General features: G+C 34.8%; 1 protein-coding gene across 1 annotated transcript in view; it reads right to left on the reverse strand.

The window, feature by feature from the left end:
- Pik3c2g (phosphatidylinositol-4-phosphate 3-kinase catalytic subunit type 2 gamma) overlaps positions 1-20,258 on the reverse strand; it is a 271,944-nt gene that overhangs the window by 217,235 nt on the left and 34,451 nt on the right. The window contains exon 7 of the mRNA XM_074075977.1: positions 3,232-3,325. Coding sequence (XP_073932078.1) covers positions 3,232-3,325 — 94 coding nt within the window. The remainder of the gene's footprint in view (positions 1-3,231; positions 3,326-20,258) is intronic.

Genomic DNA, 20,258 nt, shown 5'->3' on the forward strand with positions numbered 1-20,258 from the left:
CCACTCTCCTGTTCTCTGATTTTGTAGAAACAAAAGGAAAAAAGAAAAATCTGATACTTTTGCTTGTTTGAGATACAGGTAGCTACACAGGGAGATTCCTTGTGATATTTCCATGTATTTATGTGTCATAACGCCAACTTGTTTGTCTCCTCTAATTTTCTTCATTCTACCTTCGTCTCTTTATTATGGTGGTTTCAGTTGGTTTAAAATTTCTACTTCCATTTTTTGTATAGACAGTATATCAACCATATTCAACTTCTTAGTTTCCTTCTCTTACCCTATCCCTCCTGTATGTGACCTTCCCTTAATGTGCCCAGTGTTTCACAATATTGCTGCATCTGTGTTAGGTCTATATTGCACATAGAGAGAACATGTGACTTTTGGTCCTGATCCTGGCTGTCTTCACTTAATATGATGTTCTCCAGTTCCATCCACTTACCTGTGAGTGACAAAATTTTATTATTCTTTGTGGCTAAATAAAATTCCATTCTGTATAAATGCCACATTTTTTAAATCTATTTGTCCGTAGTGGGGCATCATAGCCATTTCCATAGCTTGGCTATTGTGAATAGTGCTGCAATAAACATGGGTATACAGGTGCCTTTGTTGTAAGCTGACTCACATTCCTTTAGGTATATCCCTAGGCATGTGATTGTTGGATCATAAGGCAGATCTATTTTTAGTTTCTTGAGAAGTCTCCACACTGTTTTCCAAAGTGGTTGTACTAGCTTACATTTCCACCAGCAGTGTATGAGTGTTCCTTTCTTCCTGCATCCTCACCATCATTTGTTGCCATTTATTGTCATTTGTGTTCTTTATGGTATTTATTCTAATAGAAGTGAGGTAGATTCTTAATATGGCATTTCTTTTATGACAAAGGATGGTGAACATTTTTTCATTTTTTAAAGCCATTTAGACTTCTCAAAGGTTTATACTTGACCTGGTAACAGCCAGAAATAGAAATGGCATCCTCTGATGTCATTAGGGACCTAATTCAGATTCACACTTGCCCTCTGCAGTGACTTCACTGTCACTAGTCTGTAGCCAGGTTATCATCATCCCAGGAATCTGAATATGTGAAAGTGTAAGCCAAGATCTCCTTATGAAAATGCATATCACTACTTGAGAGGAAAGCTTCTGTCTTTAGTAATTCAACATGCCCACATACAAACAGAGACTGTCAGGTTTTATACCATGGTACTCATAGCAGATAAAAGTAGGTAGATAGTCATTCACACATACACCTGAAGAAACACCTCAATATACTAAGCACCCTCAAAGATGGGACCACTTATAAATTCCTGAGGTGTAAAAGTGCTGAAGATGGTTTCAGTAAATTTGCATATCTTATTGCTGCCTGCTTGTAGAAAGACCACACAAGATATATATTTTCTGAAACTGCAACCACAGGCTTCCTTCACTTACTTGCTAATGCTGGGATGGTTTTGTTAATACCCTAATTTTAAGCACATAATATGGGCATGTAAGCAGGATATATGACTCACACTGGCTTTTTTTTTTTTTTACTTGTTCCAATTATTTCTTCTCAAACCCAATAACTACTCATTGCTCTTGAATTGTCTGCCCTGCTTACAAACTCCTGGCTTTCCTTTATCTACTGACACAATTTCCCCCTAAATCCTTCCTTACCATTTATTATGGAAGTGATTTCTCAGGGACACGATACATTATCACAAACTGTTTTTGGAGCCGCCTGCATAGTTACAACTGGTGGTTTACAGTAACCTCTGACTCTTCATTTTATTTGACTCCTAGGTATGAACCATACTATTGTTTTCATTGTGATCCTAAGAGTCCTTTCTTATTGCTTTTACACAGCATGCATCATGCAAACCTGATAAGCCATACCCAAATAACATGATTCCAGAAAATAATCAACAGGAGAAGGATTTTTATGTGTTGGAGAGTTATAAGGTTAAAGTGAAGTATGAAAGTCTTCTTCAGGTGAATGTTACATGTTGTGAAATTCCTTCTAGTTTATATTTATTCTCTAGTCACAGTATATATTTCTTCCTATCTCAGAACATGTTATAATTAAGACATAGTTTTTTCCTTTCTGTGTATTTGCTATGTGGGATTCAGAGTGTACCTTTTCTTATGGATTTAGATTTATAGGAATATGGCTCTCTTAATGCCAAATGCATTGATTCTGATTGGGGTTTTCAAATGAGTTTATTCTACATGTACTTTTATCAAAACCAACTCTTTCAGGTCAGGTTAAATATAGCATATTTCTCATACCCGTGATCCAGGAAATGAATAGTGATTCTAAAGTTGCTACTGTTCTGGCATGTTGTGGTAATTCACTACTATAAAGGATTGGCAGAAGTAACTTATGCTACAGTCATTTCTAAATCAGATCTTTCTCTTTAGGGAGGTTTCATAGAAGTTCATGGTGCATGTGCACCTGGACTTTATTCATAGATAGCTTCCCATCATTTTTAGAGTCCCTGTCAATGGTTAAAAGTGGAGATAACTGGTATTTAAAATAGCATCTAGTTTTTCAGATAAGGAAACATTTGGGTTTTAAAACAATAAAACAAAGAATAATAATTTAGATGTCTTCAGTACGCAGCTCATAGCCATCTTAGTGCAAAAATTATCTTTCATAATTTTTCAGACTTATGAGCTCATTTTCCAAGCTGTTCATCTTTCATCATGTTCAAACTGTGTCAGTCTTTGCTCATATTTCTGGTTAACTTGATATTACTTTCTAATATGACTCCAACACTGTGATGTTTGATGTCACTAGAATGCACAGTTGACAGAAGAATTTGAGTGTTAGAAACTGCTTTGATAAGATGTATAATCAGCATTAGAATTCTTTGTAGGAGAGGCAAGAAGCTAACAAATTATTATGATCAGCTGTGTAGCAAATGACTATTTTCTATATAACACTTATTTGGTTAATGTTTTATTGTTTTCACATAGAGTCGTGAAAAGATTTATCACTAATCTTTCTATTTTTCCCTGTTTTAATTAATAATTGAATTAAAATATTTTGTTTTTATGTTTTTTTGTTAGTATACCAATTTTGGCTAGAAAATGTCTGTACTACTTTCATTGACATATGAGCTATAATTCAGTTCTTTGGCTGGCCAAATTGCAGTATAATTTCTAAGCAATGTATTGTTGATTAATCAGGAACTTTTTAGAGAATCAATCAGTAGTGAAAATCCTGGAATCCCTTGGTAATTCTGAGGTTCTTACCTGAACAAGCTGTGGGAGATATTCCAGTAGCTCATCGCTCAAGAGGTTGTCTAATTGTTCAACTGCGACTTTACGGATTTCTTGATCTGGAAAACTGATACACAGAAATTTGTCTGAAAGTTGTCAATCACCAGTAATGATGCAGGATACATGTCACCTATGACAGAAGATGGAATGAATTCCACCCCTAGTAATAATGTAAAACAACAATCCATAAGCAATTAAACTGATCATTATCACTAAGTAATTAGAAAAGTAAAATTACATGTATTCTAATAGAACATCCTTTTGACATGTAGGTTTAAATCAGAGCTCTGCATCCATAAAATGTGGATCATGGAATATCTAAAATCTGTTCTAAGACTATGAAAATATTTGCTACTTATTTATCCATGCATTTATTAAATAAATTATTCCAGCTGGATATAAGATACTTTTTATGATTCAAAATGGGATTTGATGTTTGAAAATTGTTTGGGGCTGGATGTTAACAAAAAACAGAAATCTTAAGAATTTTGTGATAAATAAAAAACATAATTTAATAAGGATAAATATTACTAAAGTTCTTGAAGTCAAACTGCATGTACCTATGTAAGATTTATATCCATGATGCCCTTAATTCAAATTTGCTATTGAACTAAATTTATGGAGGTATTTAGCATTTGAAACCATATTCCAAAAACCATCTTATTCTCAAATGGTCTGCTAGATTGCCATCATCTTGCTACATCAGAAGACTGGATTTAATTATTTCAAAGTTCCTGGGGGTTCCTGGCGATAACTGGCACCATACTGCTCTAAAATGCTTTGACATGATTAGATATAGCTAGGGCTTTGGTAAGAGCAATTAGTTTTAAATGAACAAGTTTTCAGGAAAAAAAATCAATGGGTATATTTAAAATTGAGGAAACTGCTTATAGTAACATACTTAAAACCAGAGAAACAGGTAAACAAATAAACAAAAGCCCAAATTCTTTTCATAGGGAATGAATTGAATGTTTTCCAAGCAGTCAGGTGAGAGCCTTGAAGATTGCCTCCTGGAAGTGTGGAAGTCAGAAAACTTTAAAGCCTAATGTGCAGTCTTTTTTAAAATTTTTTTTATTTTTGGAGGATATTAGGTTACTGAAGGGTGAAATGAATCCTATGCAGTTAGAGTCAAGTGCAAACTGGTATTACTTCCTGTCCCTCAGCTGTCCTTGAGAACAGTTTGAAACGTAGTGCTAAGCAGGTTATACATTTTTTTCTTCATTTAAACTGAATATTTTAATTGCAACAAGAATTTTGCTTTTAAGGTTAGTCACTCAAAACTGTTATTTCTGACCTACAAATTTTGTTCCAATGCTAGTTTTCTCATTCTAGCAATGAGATCTAGTGAGAACTGTAGTGCAGACACATCTTGTGAAGTATTGCCAAGGTCAGAAGACCTCAGCATAACAGCACCCACAGACGGAGAGCAGAAGGGTATAATAAATGCAAAGCTAGAAGGTCAGCTTATTTTGGCACATTAAGACTTTAGATTCTCCTAACTAAATGCAATTGACTCTAATTTATTGCTCTCCATTATTAAACCATTTGTCTGATGCTTATAGACACCAAGGTCAGTGTAAGGACAGCTTGGAGCCTTAGAGGCAGCAGTGACTTGGTACACTCTGACATCCAACTGGTGACTTGTTAAGTTGAATTCCAGTCATTCATGCTCCCTCATCTGTCTGTTTCACCTTATTGACATGGATGACAAAAAAAGACAGAAAAATAGCAAACAAACAAACATCATGACAAAACAAAACTTTGGTGAACACTACACTTCTAATTATGTATTTATTTCCATATGCCAGAATGTAAACTTCAAGAAAGCAGAAAATTTTGTCTAACTTTTCATGGATGTGAACTCAATGTTTGGAGAATTATGGCCACTTTCTACATATTTGTTTGAAGTCTGTCTAAACTGAACTCATTACCTTTCTGCATACGATATCTCTACTATCAAATTTCCTTCTTTCTTTTTCCATTCAGAAAATCCTAAAATATTAAATGGAATATTATTGCTCCTCTTTTGGACTCTTTATTATATTTTCCTCCAATCTGGCAAAATTCATTTAATCTCTGAAGTTCAGGCTCAAGCATCAATTTACCTGTGATGCTGTTCTGGCCACATTTTAGCACAGTTGAGGGTAGGTTAAAGGCAGACCCATTCATTTATGGGTCACCTAGTTCAAGTACAGTTGATTGAAAGTTTGTGGAATTCCCAGTAGTCTCTTTGTCTTAATATTTAATCAATTGGTATTTGGTTAACTTTTCTATATTAATAGCTCTAGGACTTATGCTTGCTTTTAATTTCTTCTACAACTTTTTGGACTAGGCCATAGTTATCTCTTACTGGCACTTATATTTTTTCATAGTGGTATCTTACAAATTTTCCTAAATTTATTTGTTTCTCATAAAATATTAAATTATATTCTATTTCCAATGGACCTCTCTTATATCCATATGTTAATCTAGATTTATAAGGCTAGTTAAACAGCCCAGATTTTTCTCCTATCATAATATTGAGTGAAACGTCTGACTCATTTTTACTTTGAAAATAGCACATATATTTTCACTTTTGTGAACATGGTACTCTCTGCTTGGAATGTTGTCCTTTCTCTTCTTAAAGTTTTGGTCCCTCTTCAATATGTGACTTGAATTCCCTTGAGTGTGACTGTTGTTAGTAGTTACTTCTTTGACATCTAAGGGCATTGCTTGGGTGATTCTTGCTGGGCTCGTGGTATACGCTAGTTAAGTATTAGGAATTATTATAATTTTTGAAATATATGTCCTCATTTCTCAATGAGTGAACAGACCAGCTGAAGATAAGATATACCGCATCTTCTTTTCTTATTCCTAAGACTTAGTGGCATGCCCTTTGTATTGGGGGCAATGAATCAAAATGAATCAATCGTGATGGCAGTAATGATGAAACTCATACTTGGAGTCAATTTTTTTCTTGCTGTGCTGAGATAGTTTGTATTGGTTTAAATGAGTTTAATTACATGAAAACCACTCATATAATTTGAAGATTTTTTTTGTAAGAGAAAACCAAATCTGAAGGTAGTGGAATAGATCAGGATTTTTCCCAATGTCCTTCAGGCACAAGAGAACAACAAAAAAACCCAAAAACAAACAAACAAAAAATGAGGAGTGCTGTATAGAATATTCCAAAAGGAAAGTTATGTAATTCTATTCATAGATGTAAATGCCAGGAAGGACAGTTTTGCATTGTGATGGAAAGGGCTGTCTCATTTATTCATTACTGTCACTTGAAGTTCAGAAAGAAACTAGAACAGGAAATAAGACTAGCCATGTGACATCCTGAGGTCATTAAGTCCTCACTCAACAATCAAGCACATCCAAACATCACTTGCATTTGACTATTTTAGGAAGAGTTGGTGAAGTTTAAAGAGATTCTTGCAGTGCTGGTGACATTGCTAGGACATAGGCTTCTCGTGCATTGCTGGCAGTATATGGTGACATGTACTCAAATACAGAAAAAAACTTTACAAATGTGTTTATTGATCAGTCAGCAATTTTACTTTGGAATTTATTCTAAGGATATAATCAGAAATGTATGTGAAGCTGTGTGTACGCAGAAAATACTGGAAATAATATAAATGCCTAAAATAAATATTTAAGTATGCTATTATGAACACATGGTAGATTGTATTCAGCCACTAAAGATAGTAATAGAGTATTTAATGACAAGAAAATACTTTGAAATATTCATGTAGTGTTACACTATTTTCAGCATATATTAGCTGTAGTAGTAGGTTTCATTATGACTGCATATATTGTACTTTGATTATATTCACCCTTCTGTTACATCCACCCTTCTGTTATATCCACCCTTCTGTTGGGATTGGTGTTTGAACTCAGGGCTTTGCACTTTCAAAGCAGGTTCTCTACCACTTGAGCCATATTTCCAGTTCATTTTGCTCTGGTTATTTTGGAGAAAGGGTTTTGACTATTGGGCTGGCTTCAAACCGTGATCCTTCTGATCTCAGCTAGGATTACTGGAGGAATATTACACTTAAGAAAAAGATTGGAGGAATCAAAACATTAATGACAATTATCTGAATGAAAGAAAGTTACATCTGAATGATTTAGTATTCTTTTTTAAGCTTAGATCTTATAGTTTTTCAGTTCTACTGAAAACTTAAAAACTTTCATTTTTGGCGGTAATGGGGTTTCAACTCAGGGCTCCACACTTGCTAGACAAGCACGCTGTCACTTGAGCTATGCTGCCAGCCCTTTTTTCTTTAGTTATTTTGGAATAGAGTCTCACATCTTTGCCTGACTTTCCTGGACCATAATCGACTTATGCTTCTGGTGGAGCTGGAATGACAGACTCATGCCACCATGCACAACTTTATTGGTTGTGATGGAGTATCACTAGCCTTTTCCCTGACCTGGCCTTGACTATCATCCTCCTGATCTCATCTCCTAAGTAGTTGGGATTACAGGTGTGAACCACTACACTTGGCCTCATACTTTTTTAAAAGTAAGGTTCATCCAACTAATGAATAAAAGTATGTGAATAATTGCAAATTCATTACCAGCACTAGGAAAAAGTTTAAAATCATCTGTCTTTTTAAGAGTGGACATTATTGTGTGAAAGAAGGAGCATCCTACTCTTTAGTTGACTAAAATATTCATCTAACATGATACTCTTGCAAATTTATGCCCAACTTCCCTTTTCTGGTCCCCTGAAGTCAGGTATAGATCAATGGACAAATATGTCCCATAAATCCTGGTATTTCTTCTCTGTGATGTTGTCTGAAATTATTTAAGCATTCTTTTGGGATACAGTTGTTGGCATTTCATGCTCAGTAGCTCATTCTTCAATGAGGTTAAGGTTACCGATATTAGTTCTCTGACTTTGGTGTGATATTTACAGACTGAAATGTCATATGTAACAGAAGACCTGCAACCTGTTTTAAATTTTCCACAAGCCGTTATTGTGTTTCCTAGTGATTTGATTTGCTTGAAAAATACATATATAATTCCTGCCATTCTCACTGTGAGACTGCTAATTATTGCAGGACTGGGCATTATACTTTGAGTATGGGGAAGAAATAAATGTAACATTAGAAGACTCATTGGGTTGATGTCAACTAGGTCCTCACTTATTTACATTTATAAGAGACTCTCTTATGCCAGGTGCTAGAAGCCTATACCTGTGATCCTGGCTACTCAGGAGGCTGAGACTGGAAGATCACAGTTTGGCTGATCATAGGTCACCCTGGCCAATTAGTTCAAGAGACCCCATCTCCAAAGTCACCAGAACAAAATGGATTAGAGATGTGGTTCAAGTGGTAGAGCTCCTGCTTGGCAAATGTGAAGCCCTGAGTTCAAACCTCACACCCATCAATTTAAAAACAGGAAAAGAAAAGAGTCTCCCTTATAATCAACCAGGAAATAGATAATTACAATGTCATAAGTGAAGATTTGGTCTGAGATAGGAAGAAGATCCTTTTGGTGGATTGCTACTATTTTTGGGGCAGGAGATCTTGTAGGTGAAGGAAATGTTCCTTATAAAAATGTTTTAAAACTAGGTATAACAAGAGTCCATGTGAAATAGTCACTTCCTCAAAGATATCCATCCTTTTCTAAACGTTTATCTCAGCAACTCCAATTACTTAGTTTCCCGAGCATGTCTGAATAGGGCAGCAAAACAAAACATATTTCTGTTTTAGGATTCAGGGTTTAGTTGGCCTCTAGATTAAGATAACAATTGGCAATCTAGGATTTGTAAAGGAGAATATCTCATAGCTAACATAATTATAACTCCTTGCCGTATTGCTAATTACCTAAAAATCAAACATGGTCTATTGTCTAGTGAGAACTCTGAGACACAATGGAGGAAGACTTTTTGGAGACTAAGATTGTCAAGGTTGATGGAAAAGAATCAAAGACATCTGACTAAAAACTCAAAAGTTGAAAAGATTAAGTAAAATTAAAGCAATTTCAAGATGAACTTTTCCCAACGAATTTCAGTGAAATAGCATTGTCTCTTGGCAACAACATAGACTAAACACGAGGTTTAGGATCAAGTAAAGGATCAAGGTGGAATGGTGGTGCTGACATGCAGGAAAGAGGAAAGGTGGAGTTCCAAGTGTTTGTGTAACTCTGGATCAAGGACAATTTGATAACTGACCAGTGTTGGGGGTTTGCTCCACCAGAAAATTATCTATTTTCTAATTGTTTGTAAAATTTTCCTGAGTTCAGTTCTTAGACTCAGGATAATTTTACATTCTTAACAATTAATGAAGATTCCAACACCTAAAAAACTAGCTAGCATTTGTTGCCCTTAACGCAGAGAAACTAAAGCAGATACCTTAAAGCAACTGAGGCCAATAGGAAAAGGGGAACAGGTACTAGAGAAAAGGTTATATCAAAAAGAATTAACCTAGAAGGTAACACCCACGCACAGGAAATCAATGTGAGTCAATGCCCTGTATAGCTATCCTTATCTCAACCAGCAAAAACTCTTGTTCCTTCCTATTACTGCTTATACTCTCTCTACAACAAAATTAGAAATAAGGGCAAAATAGTTTCTGCTGGGTATTGGGGGGGGAGAGGGAGGGGGAGGAGTGGGTGGTAAGGGAGGGGGTGGGGGCAGGGGGGAGAAATGAACCAATCCTTGTATGCACATATGAATAATAAAAGAAAAATGAAAAAAAAAAGATTCCAAAGTATTTTGGTATCTTCTATCTATCTATCCATCTACAGTGATTATCATAATAGAAATAAAATAAGGACATTTAAGAAATATTTTAAATTCATTTAAAATAATATTAATATACCCATTTCATGCTAACTAATTTCATTTCAATGAAAATAGTTATATTTTTAAAAACAAGAAAATATTAAGAGAGAAGAGTGATGCCATTTTACATTTTTTGCACATCTCTTCAATGTCTGACTGAATAGAAGACACCTAGATTCTTTTATCTGTGCTTACATTAATTTTTTTGAAATATTTCCATCATGAAACCTGTGGGAATCTCCACTCTATACTCATGAGGCACAACATTGCTGCACAACGACACAGCCATTTTAGAATAAAAATGGAAACAATTTCGGTCTTAATGACAACCCTGTGAATACTTTTGGGATTTTGGTCATCCCTTTCAGAACTCTGTTGTATAACGTGGTTTTGCATATGTTAATGCTGCAGGGGCAAGGGAACAGCATGGGCAATCTGTTTCTAAGACAGCAGACATTAACCTACAAACTGCCTCTGAAGTCATCTGGCCAATATTTGGGTTTGAGAATTCTTTTTTTCCCCTAACTTTTACAATTGCTATCTTAGAGGAATACAAGCATATCACAGAGGATTCAAGCAAACTTCAATGGGTTCAGTGGACTCATGAAATGAAATTTCAACACTAAAAAATATACCTTTTAACTTCTTCTATTTTGCTTATTTTTGTCACTTGTATTTTATTTTCCCTCCATAACATTGTTTTTATCTCTTGTTCTTCTCTTTCTAATTTGAAAAATAATTTAGGGACAATATCTTACTCAAAGAACTTTTGAAGTGATGGGTGAAAGCTAAATGCAATGTAACAATGTCAACCTTTTGAAAAAAAGCATCTTTGAGTAAACTGAAAAGCAAAGAAATCTGAGATCAAATTTAATCATAACAGAAATGTCAGCCTTCAGAATACACTGCAAGAATTCATGCAGAATGCCAGGAGGCTATTCACAGTTAAAAGCTCCAATGTCAGGTTAGAATTAGAAAACCATCAGAAGTACAGAACTGTTTCTCCAATAGGTTTTGAGTCTGATGACACACTCACCATCAACTTGGAAGAAAAATGTCAATATGAATATGTCTGCTATGTTTCTAGTACTAAAAGTGATCAGATGTGACAGCAGAAATTTTTTCCAACCAAAATGATGAAAAAGGATTCTTTAAGATGATTACAAACTTCTGTCTACTGAATAATTCATATGCCTCAAGGATTTTTATATGGTTAAGAGTACTAGGTTCCTAGGAAACATGGAAACCTGGTTCAGTCTCTGTGTTACACAGATGAGAATCTGAAACTCAGTGAGATTAGATAATTTTCCCAAGATCACTTGTTTGCTGGCACTGAAACCAGACTGCAAATATCCAGAGTTTAGGCTAATAGAATTTTTACTGTAATTCTAGAAAGAATCTTTAGTCTTTTGACTAGATATTATCACATACACTTCTATATAAAACAGCAAGCCTAGCATGGGTAGATTATTTATTTATCACATTCTAAATAGATCGATATAAACACAATAGTAGCCATGTGTCTTGTCTAGTTGGCATTATCGTGAATGAAAAGGAGTTATAATGAATCCCAGACCCACCGAGACAGAGAAACTATACAGAGATACTTTCTGATGGATGGTCTGTGGTTGTGCACAGAGAACTTGGGAATTCACTATGTAGTCAGAGTATTGATGAATTAAAATTACTGCTCACAATTCTTGATTTTGTTCTTATATAATTGGACAAGCTTAAAAAGTTGTGGACAAGCTTTAAAAGTCACTTACATAAAGCAAGTAGTGTAAAGAGCAAACCACATAGGTTTTGTGTTTGGATACATTAAACACGACATGCCACACTATGAAGCAAGCTTAGAAGGAGGACAAGCTGGGGGTTGATGTAGGTTGCCCAAGGATGGCCCAGACCACCTGCATCTGGCTGGGAACTGCCCATGCCCTCCCCACTCATTTATTATTGGGTGGGAATCTTGTGGTTCTGCCCTTCTCATGGGTTAGTGTAGGTTTTAAAAGCACCTGATAAAGAAAAATACACTCTCTGCCAGTGGAACTCCACCTGCACCCCACCGTGCTCCCTTTGTATTTCCCTTTCCCTAAATTTTAATAAACCCCATTTACACCCTTGTGTTCTGCTTGGATTCTTCCATGCAGGAATGCAAGAACCAAAGTCTTTTGAAAACACCACTTTGCCATTAACACTTAGAGGCATGTGTCAAGTGGTAGAACACTTTCCCTGAGTTCAAACTTCAGTAGTACCAAAATGAATAAATAAATAAAATAAACGTGACATGTAAAAGCATGACAGGCCAAAAAAGGGTAAGGAATTTTGAGTCTTTATGTCAAGGCTGTTCTTTTCCTATACCATATGCTTTTTCTCTAAGCAATTCATCTATATCCTTGAATGATTTGCAGGTTGAAGTCTCTAGCTTAGATTACTCATTTGTATCACCAGATCTATAAATTCAGTTATTTAAAGCACAACCCAAAGCTAACATCTCCCAACCAGAATGAAAAGAATCTTCTTGTGAAATTTATTTATCATCTAGTGTGCCCCATTTTGGTGAATGTTACTTAGTTATGTAAAATACAAATGCAGGCACAATCCTTATCACCTCTCCTCTTCACTGGCCCACCATTCAATGTTGCAGTGTTGCACCTGACTGTTTGCACATTCTGTTCATTTTATTACAGTGCTACTGCCAATTGCCTGGGGTGACTTGCTATTCTCTGACACCTGGGATACTTCCATAGCTTCCTAACTGACATTCTCTCATTTACTTTTGTTTTTCTCAGCAATCTATGCCTCTTTTTGAAACCAGTGTGATCTGGTTTCAAAGAAATATGTTCAAGTGATTTTGTTACTTAGATTCATTTATGCCTTCCCATTGCTACAAGAATCAGGACAAAGTGGCCTAAGGTGGTTCAGTATAGAAGTCCATGTCATGGTCTTCCAGTTCTGTCTTACCACGTCTGTTCATCCAACATCATACACTTCTCTGCACCCCAGGCACACCAGCTGTTTCTGTTTCCTACAAGCAATTGTAGTCCTAGGACCTATGCATACTTAGGTGTGCTTCCCTCAGCAAACCCTTCCCTCATTCTTCCTCTTTCACCAGTTCTTTTCCACTCATCCTTTGGATCCGAGCTCAAACATAACTTGCTTGGGCAAGACTTTTTCCACTCTGAAGAAAAGGATTGCTTTCTTTATTAAACGTGATCTTAGAATCATGATTCATTCATTCACTACTGTCATAACACTGTTGTTTTGCATTTGCAATTTGGTAAAGGCCTGTTTCAGAAAACAGAAACTCCAAATAGAAATACTGTTTCTTTTTGCTAAATTTGCTACCTTCCGGGACTAATGACAAATCCAGCATGAGCAGACCATATGCTGAATAGTGGTTGAGCAAAATGGATGGACTTCAATTTCTTTATCTGTATAATTGGGATCAGTAAAATGGGTTAATTGTAGATGTTGGAAATAATATTAAATAGGTTATTCTCTACATCAGATCATATAATTTATTGTAAAAGTGCTTCATAGACTGTCATTTAATTGTGAAATATTTATTAAGGTGTTAACTCTTCTGTTATGTAAGTTTAATCATATAAATGAATTTAAGATTTTACTTACTAGAAAGGAAATATTTTCCATGGATTTATTGATATTTTAGTTTTACACTGAAAGAATGTGAAAACTTTCAACTTTTAAAAAAATTGTTTTTTGTGGTACTGGGGATTGAACCCAGGACCTTGTGCTTGCTAGACAAACACTTTATCACTTGAATTATACCTCTACCCCTAATTTCTTTTAAAATGTAATTATGGAGAGAGTGATGATGTTAAATATGGTTTATTGAATGCTCTCATCTATACTTACTTGATTTATTCTGGACAGTAATCTAAGAAGGTGCATATGTTATTAATCCCCATCTTATAGATGAAAAAACCTGCCCAACTCATTCAAGTATTAAGTGACAAAGCAATATATGTCTAAATTCAAAGTTCCTGCTGTGAAACATAAAACTTAGAAGTAATTCAAGAGATTCTCTACACGTACACCAACGCAGATACATATCCCTGGCTTTTTGCAATTTACCTTCCTCATTCTCAGTGTATCGCCATGCTTCTTCTGCTTGTTATTATTTTTTAACTTTTTCTCATCATGAATCCTTCCCCTCAGTTTGTAAAAATGCTCGAAGCTTTTTTATTTAAACAGTCATACAAGCTTAAACCTCAAATTCTTTTTTGAACCTCTTCTAACTTTAGCTTTATTCTTGCCTTTATCATCAATTTCCTATTCCATCCTATACCATCACCTATTCCAAGAGGCCCCATTTATTTCATTCCTTTTTTCTCCAGTAACTTAAAGCATGGAATCCAATTTCCCTAAAAACATATAACACAGAAATCCCACTTGAAGTTGCTATGTTGAAGAATGTGCTCCATGTTTGTTTCCACATTGTTCATAGTAGTCTAAATAAGGAGGCAATCTAAGTGTCTATCAATGCATGGATCAAGAAAATGTGGTATATGTCCACATAGGAGTACTAGAGAGCCTTGCAAAAAGAAATCCTGTCATTCTTGAAAGTATAGATGATGCTGGATATATTATAATAAGTGAAATAAACCAGTCATAGAAAGATAAATACTGTATGATATCACTGATTTATAAAATCTAAAAAGAAACTGATCCCATAGAAACAAAGAGTAGAAAAGTGGATACTGGAGGCTGCAAGGATGAGTAAAAGGGAGATCAAAGCAGACAAAGTTCCAGTAAGACTGGAAGAGAAGTTTTTGTGACTTATTGCACTGCATGGTGACCACAGGAACAGTGTATTCTAAATTTCAAAACTGCAAAAGGAAGAGATTTTTAAATGTTCTCATCACAAAAATGATAAGCTGGATGTTAAATAGTTTGACTCAATCTTTCTACAATGCATACATATAGTAAAAGATCTGTTAATTAAAAACACCAATGGGGGTAACTATAATTAAGATACATTGTGAGTACATGTGTAAACATCACAATGAAATCCCCTTGTACAGCTAATAGATGCTAATAAAAAACTGCTGTCACTAATATCATTGGCCACTGTATTTCCAAATTTATTAAATTTTTAGATGTAGTTCTATTTAATTCTTCCCTAAAACCTTGGAAAATCTTTTTACGAATGACACCCTTTTCCTGGGAGTACTCCAATTTCTTGGCCACTGATTTCCCTTTTACCTTTCTTGGCCTTTCTTTTTCTGTTTTAAATGTTGCTGTTCTCCACAGTCCTATCTTTGACCCCCTTCTGATTTTCTCTACATTTCTACAGTTTTACCTCTTCTGCTTCTTTGGTTTCAATCACTGCTCTTGTTGTTTTTCAAGGTTTGATTTCTCTTCTAAGCTTCAGATCTGTTTAAGAAATGTATACCAGCATCTCTTAGATGTTCCATTTTAAGGTTTTAAAAAATGTAACATGTCTAAAGTAGCACTCTTCAACTTTCACTAACCACATTTGCTCTTCCTTTTAACACCCTTGTCTTGGTTAATGACATAATTTTCTACCGCCAAAATCAGGAAGCTCAAAGTCTTCTTTCCTCTCTATTACTTTCCCCTAAATATCTCTCAGTTCTGCTCTATGGATCTCTACTACTACAGAGTTCAAGTCAAGGCCATTTTCAAATGGATTATTCTAATACCTGACATCTACTTAAAATCCTTGCTCTCACTTTCCCCTTTTGAAAATCCATCCTTCACATTGGTGAATTATCATTTTGTATTATAAGTCTACTTATATGACTCCCAGTCTTAACAAAATTCTATAGATTGCTGTTACAAATCCATACTTTTACCTACCTTATAATGCCCTAAACAATCTAAATGGAACCACCTATTTTAACCTCGTCTCCCAATACAATTGTATCATATTAAATTATTCACTTTTTGGAACCTCCATAGCCATGCACATGCTAGTCTTTCTTCAGGAAATTTTTATGAATATTTCAAGTCAGAATTCAATTTCTTTGTGAAGATTTCCTACTTTTTCTGAAATAGTTTGCTTCTGTCTCTTATGGGCTCATATAGTACTTACTACTTACACATTGTGTGGTGACCTCTAGCTTGAGTCTTTCCTTATACATTGCTTTTTAGAGACAGTCACTATGGCTTATTCTTTTCTCTTTGATTCAGTATACAACAGTTTTCCTGTACACATACTTTTGCTCAATAAAATAAATGGAAGAGGTATGCCATCATCAATCACTTGATTATCCAGTCAAATATGGAAATTTTAACTGTCTCACTATTGCAAATTTTATTCTTCCTATTTACAGTGATAGTCAAGACTGGCTTTAGTATAAATTAATCTCTACAATAAACAGTAGTTTGGCACAAATATTTTTGTGAAACATTTTTCCAAGGAAGCTGATTTTGGAAGCTGAGACAGTGCCTGTTAAATATTGCTTTTCTTCCTACAAAACATGTGGGGTGGCAAGTTTTGGTACTTTGTCAAACATTTATTTAAGCTCCTGATGTAATTCTTGGATGGTAATTCAGTATCGCTATTTTTAAAAGAATATTTTCCTTGAACTGACTTTTAATTCCTTGTGTAATTTCTACTAGCTATTACTAGTTGAATAGTGTGCCTGTGCACCAGGGTTCAGGAAAATAGCAGCCAAATGCTAAGAACTACAGACCTCAGCCCTGGGTCTCTGTTACTCTGCCAGCTCTGTCTTCTCTAATGGAAGTATCAGTACCCAGTGAGCACTCTGTTGGCATGGAGTAGTGCCAGTATTATCACTCTATAGCCCATTCTGTGTACATTAAATTTTTTTATCACGTCTCTTGATAAAATTAAATGAAAAGGAGGTAGCAAATCTTCAGACAGGATAAAGTAAACAACAATAGTAAAAATTCTCCAAGCTCAAAATGGACCACACAGGTTCTTAAGAGGTTAAACCATTTAAAAAAACAGACTATTCAAAGGAGGAAAAAAATAGAGAACTCTGAAGAACTCACTCTGACAACTCACTTAACAAGCACATACTGTTTGTTCTCAGAAAAGTCAGCTTTTGAATTTAGAGAAGTTGAAAGGTTCATTTCTGGAAACAGCTTGTCCTTGAGTTTTTTTAATAGTTCAGTTAAACTGCGAGTGGGAGTCACAGGATGACTACAATGGAAATATGCCAACCTTTGCAGTGACCTTATTTGGTGCATGATAAGGAACTTCACAGTGTTCAAGTGAATCAAGATTCAACTAAGTTCCCTGAGTGAAGCTTAATAAACAGTCCTCACTTTGAAAGTACTTCTTGTAATCTGATTATTAAAATAAGATTATTTGGAGAAAAATTACAAAGTGAAATAAAAACAACTGAACATGATAAGATAGTTGAGCGTTACTATTTTAATTTAAAAAACCTATTTGGGGATAGGTGATATATTTAAGATGTTAATAGCCTGGAGTGAAACATGTTGGTTGAGATGGTATGCTTAACTTTCATGAATGCCTGGACTTGACTCGTAGCTCCTCGATTTACTTTGTCACATGGGGCAACTTAACCTAAGTCTCAGTTTTCTAAAAAAATTAGAATAATAATAGTATTTGTCTTATGGAGTTTTGTGGACATTCAAGTGAGATGGTTTCCAGGGGCAGTAAGTAAAACTTGGATAAGTGAGTAGAATAGATTTCCAGGATGTTTAGGTAAAGAAGCAGAATTATGTTCAGTTCTTAGGGAACAGGGGAAATTGAAGTCCATCCACTCAATCCTCTCATTTTATTAATTCTTTTTTGGGTTTTTTTTGGTGGCACTGGGCTTTGGAATCAGGGCCTCACACTTGTTAGGAAGGTGCTCTACCACTTGATCCATTCCACCAGTCCAGCCCTTTCATTTTATAAATGAGCAGCAAACAAAGTAGTATTGCAATTTTCATTGTATAAAGGTTTTTGTAAGAAATATTCCACATACTTTACAAAAATTTTGGTTGACATTTAAATGCTTTTAGATAACCTATAGTCTAAAGTACATCTTAATAAACCAATTTTTTTAAAAAGTCATTCCTTTAGAAAATTTAGTAAGTTGTCACATTAGAAAATTATGCTCCAAAGATATAATGGAAATTCATTGCTTTTACCTTAATAATAATTTTTTAAAAAAATTAAACAGCTTTATGAAGATGTAATTCAAATACCATACAATTTACCTCATTTAAAGTATAAAGTTCAATGTGTTTTTTTTCCCCCAGATCTGTGGAACCATAACCACAGAAATTCTTCATACCCATTGGCAGTCTTCTCCATTTCTTTCCTGTCTTCCCAATTCTGAGTCAACCACAAATCTACTTACTGTCTCTATTGATTTGCCTATTTCACAGAATCCATAGAAACTGAATCATACAGTATGTGATCATTTATAAGTGGCTTCTTTCTCTTAGCATACTGCTTTCAAAGTTCATCTATGTTGTAGCATAGATCAATATTTATTCCTTTTTATTATTGAGTAGATATATCACATTTTATTTGTATATTCTTAAGTTAGTAGCCATTTGAGTTGTTTACATCTTTTTGGCTATAGTAAGGAATGATGCTGTGAACATTTGTGCATGAGACTTGGAATGGACATATTTTTCATTTACTTTATGTATCTACTTAGGCGTAAAATTGTGAGGTCACATGAGGTTTAACATTTATGGAATGGCCACACAGTTTTCCAGTGTGGATGCACCCACTGTTGCCTTCTCACCAAAGATCTTTGAGGTTGCTAATTTTTCCACAACACTATTTGTTTTTATCTTTTGGGATTATAACTAATCCTAGTGAGTGGGAAATTAGTATCTCTTGTGGTTTTCAATTTTATTTCCCAAGGAATTAATGATATTGATATTTTGTTTCATGAGCTTGTAGAATATTTGTGTATTTTCTTGGGGAATGCCTTTTCTTGGGAGCTTACATTAAAAATGTAAGTTATTTATCTTTTTGCTGTTGAGTTTTCACAGCTTTTATATATTCAGGATATAATTCTTTTATTATTTTCTGATATTTTCCCTTGCTCTGTCAGTGGTTGCTATCACATTTGAACTAATCCTCCATTAGCTAATGAATTCAGTAATGACAAAATAATAATTGCGCTATTATTTTAGAACTTTCTTCAGCAAAAATCAACTAGAATTTAGTAAAATAATTTTACAGATTTTGGCTGTTCTTTATATGCAAACCAGCCAAAGAAGTTAGGACTGAGATGTAAATGAGAACTTATCATTTCCAAGATAATCATTAAATGTTAGCATAATGAACTGTGAATGATCCCAATCAATTGTTCATTTATTCTCTTACCGCATCCATATTTTATTAATTCATTCATCTGTACCTGATGATATAGGAAACAAATAAGAAAATGGATTAGCTGCTAACCCACAGGACCAGCCTGATGCCTTTGAACTTGAAACCAGAATGGACTGGGTTACAAGTGCTGCTTAAATTCAGGGCTGAACATCTTGGGTGTTTTTAAACAAGGTGTGGAGAATTTTTGGCCACTTTGTGGAAGAGCATAGATGACAGTCTGTGTCGGGATCTTTCTGTTGTTGGAACTGCCCTTTTTTTTGTTCATTAAATGTATTTAGAATACATTATTATTACATAATATGTTTTAGAAGTGATTGGTTTAACATTGAGCAATTACTAAGTCCCGGGGTTAAGTCCTGGGGTTATTAAATGTTTAAGAAATAGAAACACTAAGATGATCTGTCCTTCATGAGTAGTTGTCTGTCTAATGTTGATGAACACTTGCACATTTTCATGTTGCACATAAATACACTGCAATAAAATGTAATTTATAAAGCAATAGAGCGGTGCCCTAGGCAGAATTGACCAAGTCTACAATGGGTTGATCAGGCAGGCACTGCAGAAAAAGCAGGAAAGGCTCCAGCCTTAAATAATAGAAATATCTACCTATCTATCTATGCATCTATATATCCATGTATGTATGTATGTATGTATCTATCTATCTATCATCTACCATGTCTATCAATTCCTTTCTATAAAAAGGAAGAATTAGGTGTCTGAACAGAAATGATTTAACAGAAGAAACCGTAAAATTAATAAAATCTTCAAAGGGGGGGTCTCAAAAGATAATTTTGATAAATTTGAGCTTGATGAGTGAGAAGAAGCTAGAAATTGTTACAGTAGGGAAAAAAAAAAACAACCCTTTCTCCTTATTGTCTACCCCAGGAGATTTAGAAACAACCC

The sequence above is a fragment of the Castor canadensis genome, chromosome 6 (genome assembly GCF_047511655.1).
Source record: "Castor canadensis chromosome 6, mCasCan1.hap1v2, whole genome shotgun sequence".
Taxonomy (NCBI): Eukaryota; Metazoa; Chordata; class Mammalia; order Rodentia; family Castoridae; genus Castor; species Castor canadensis.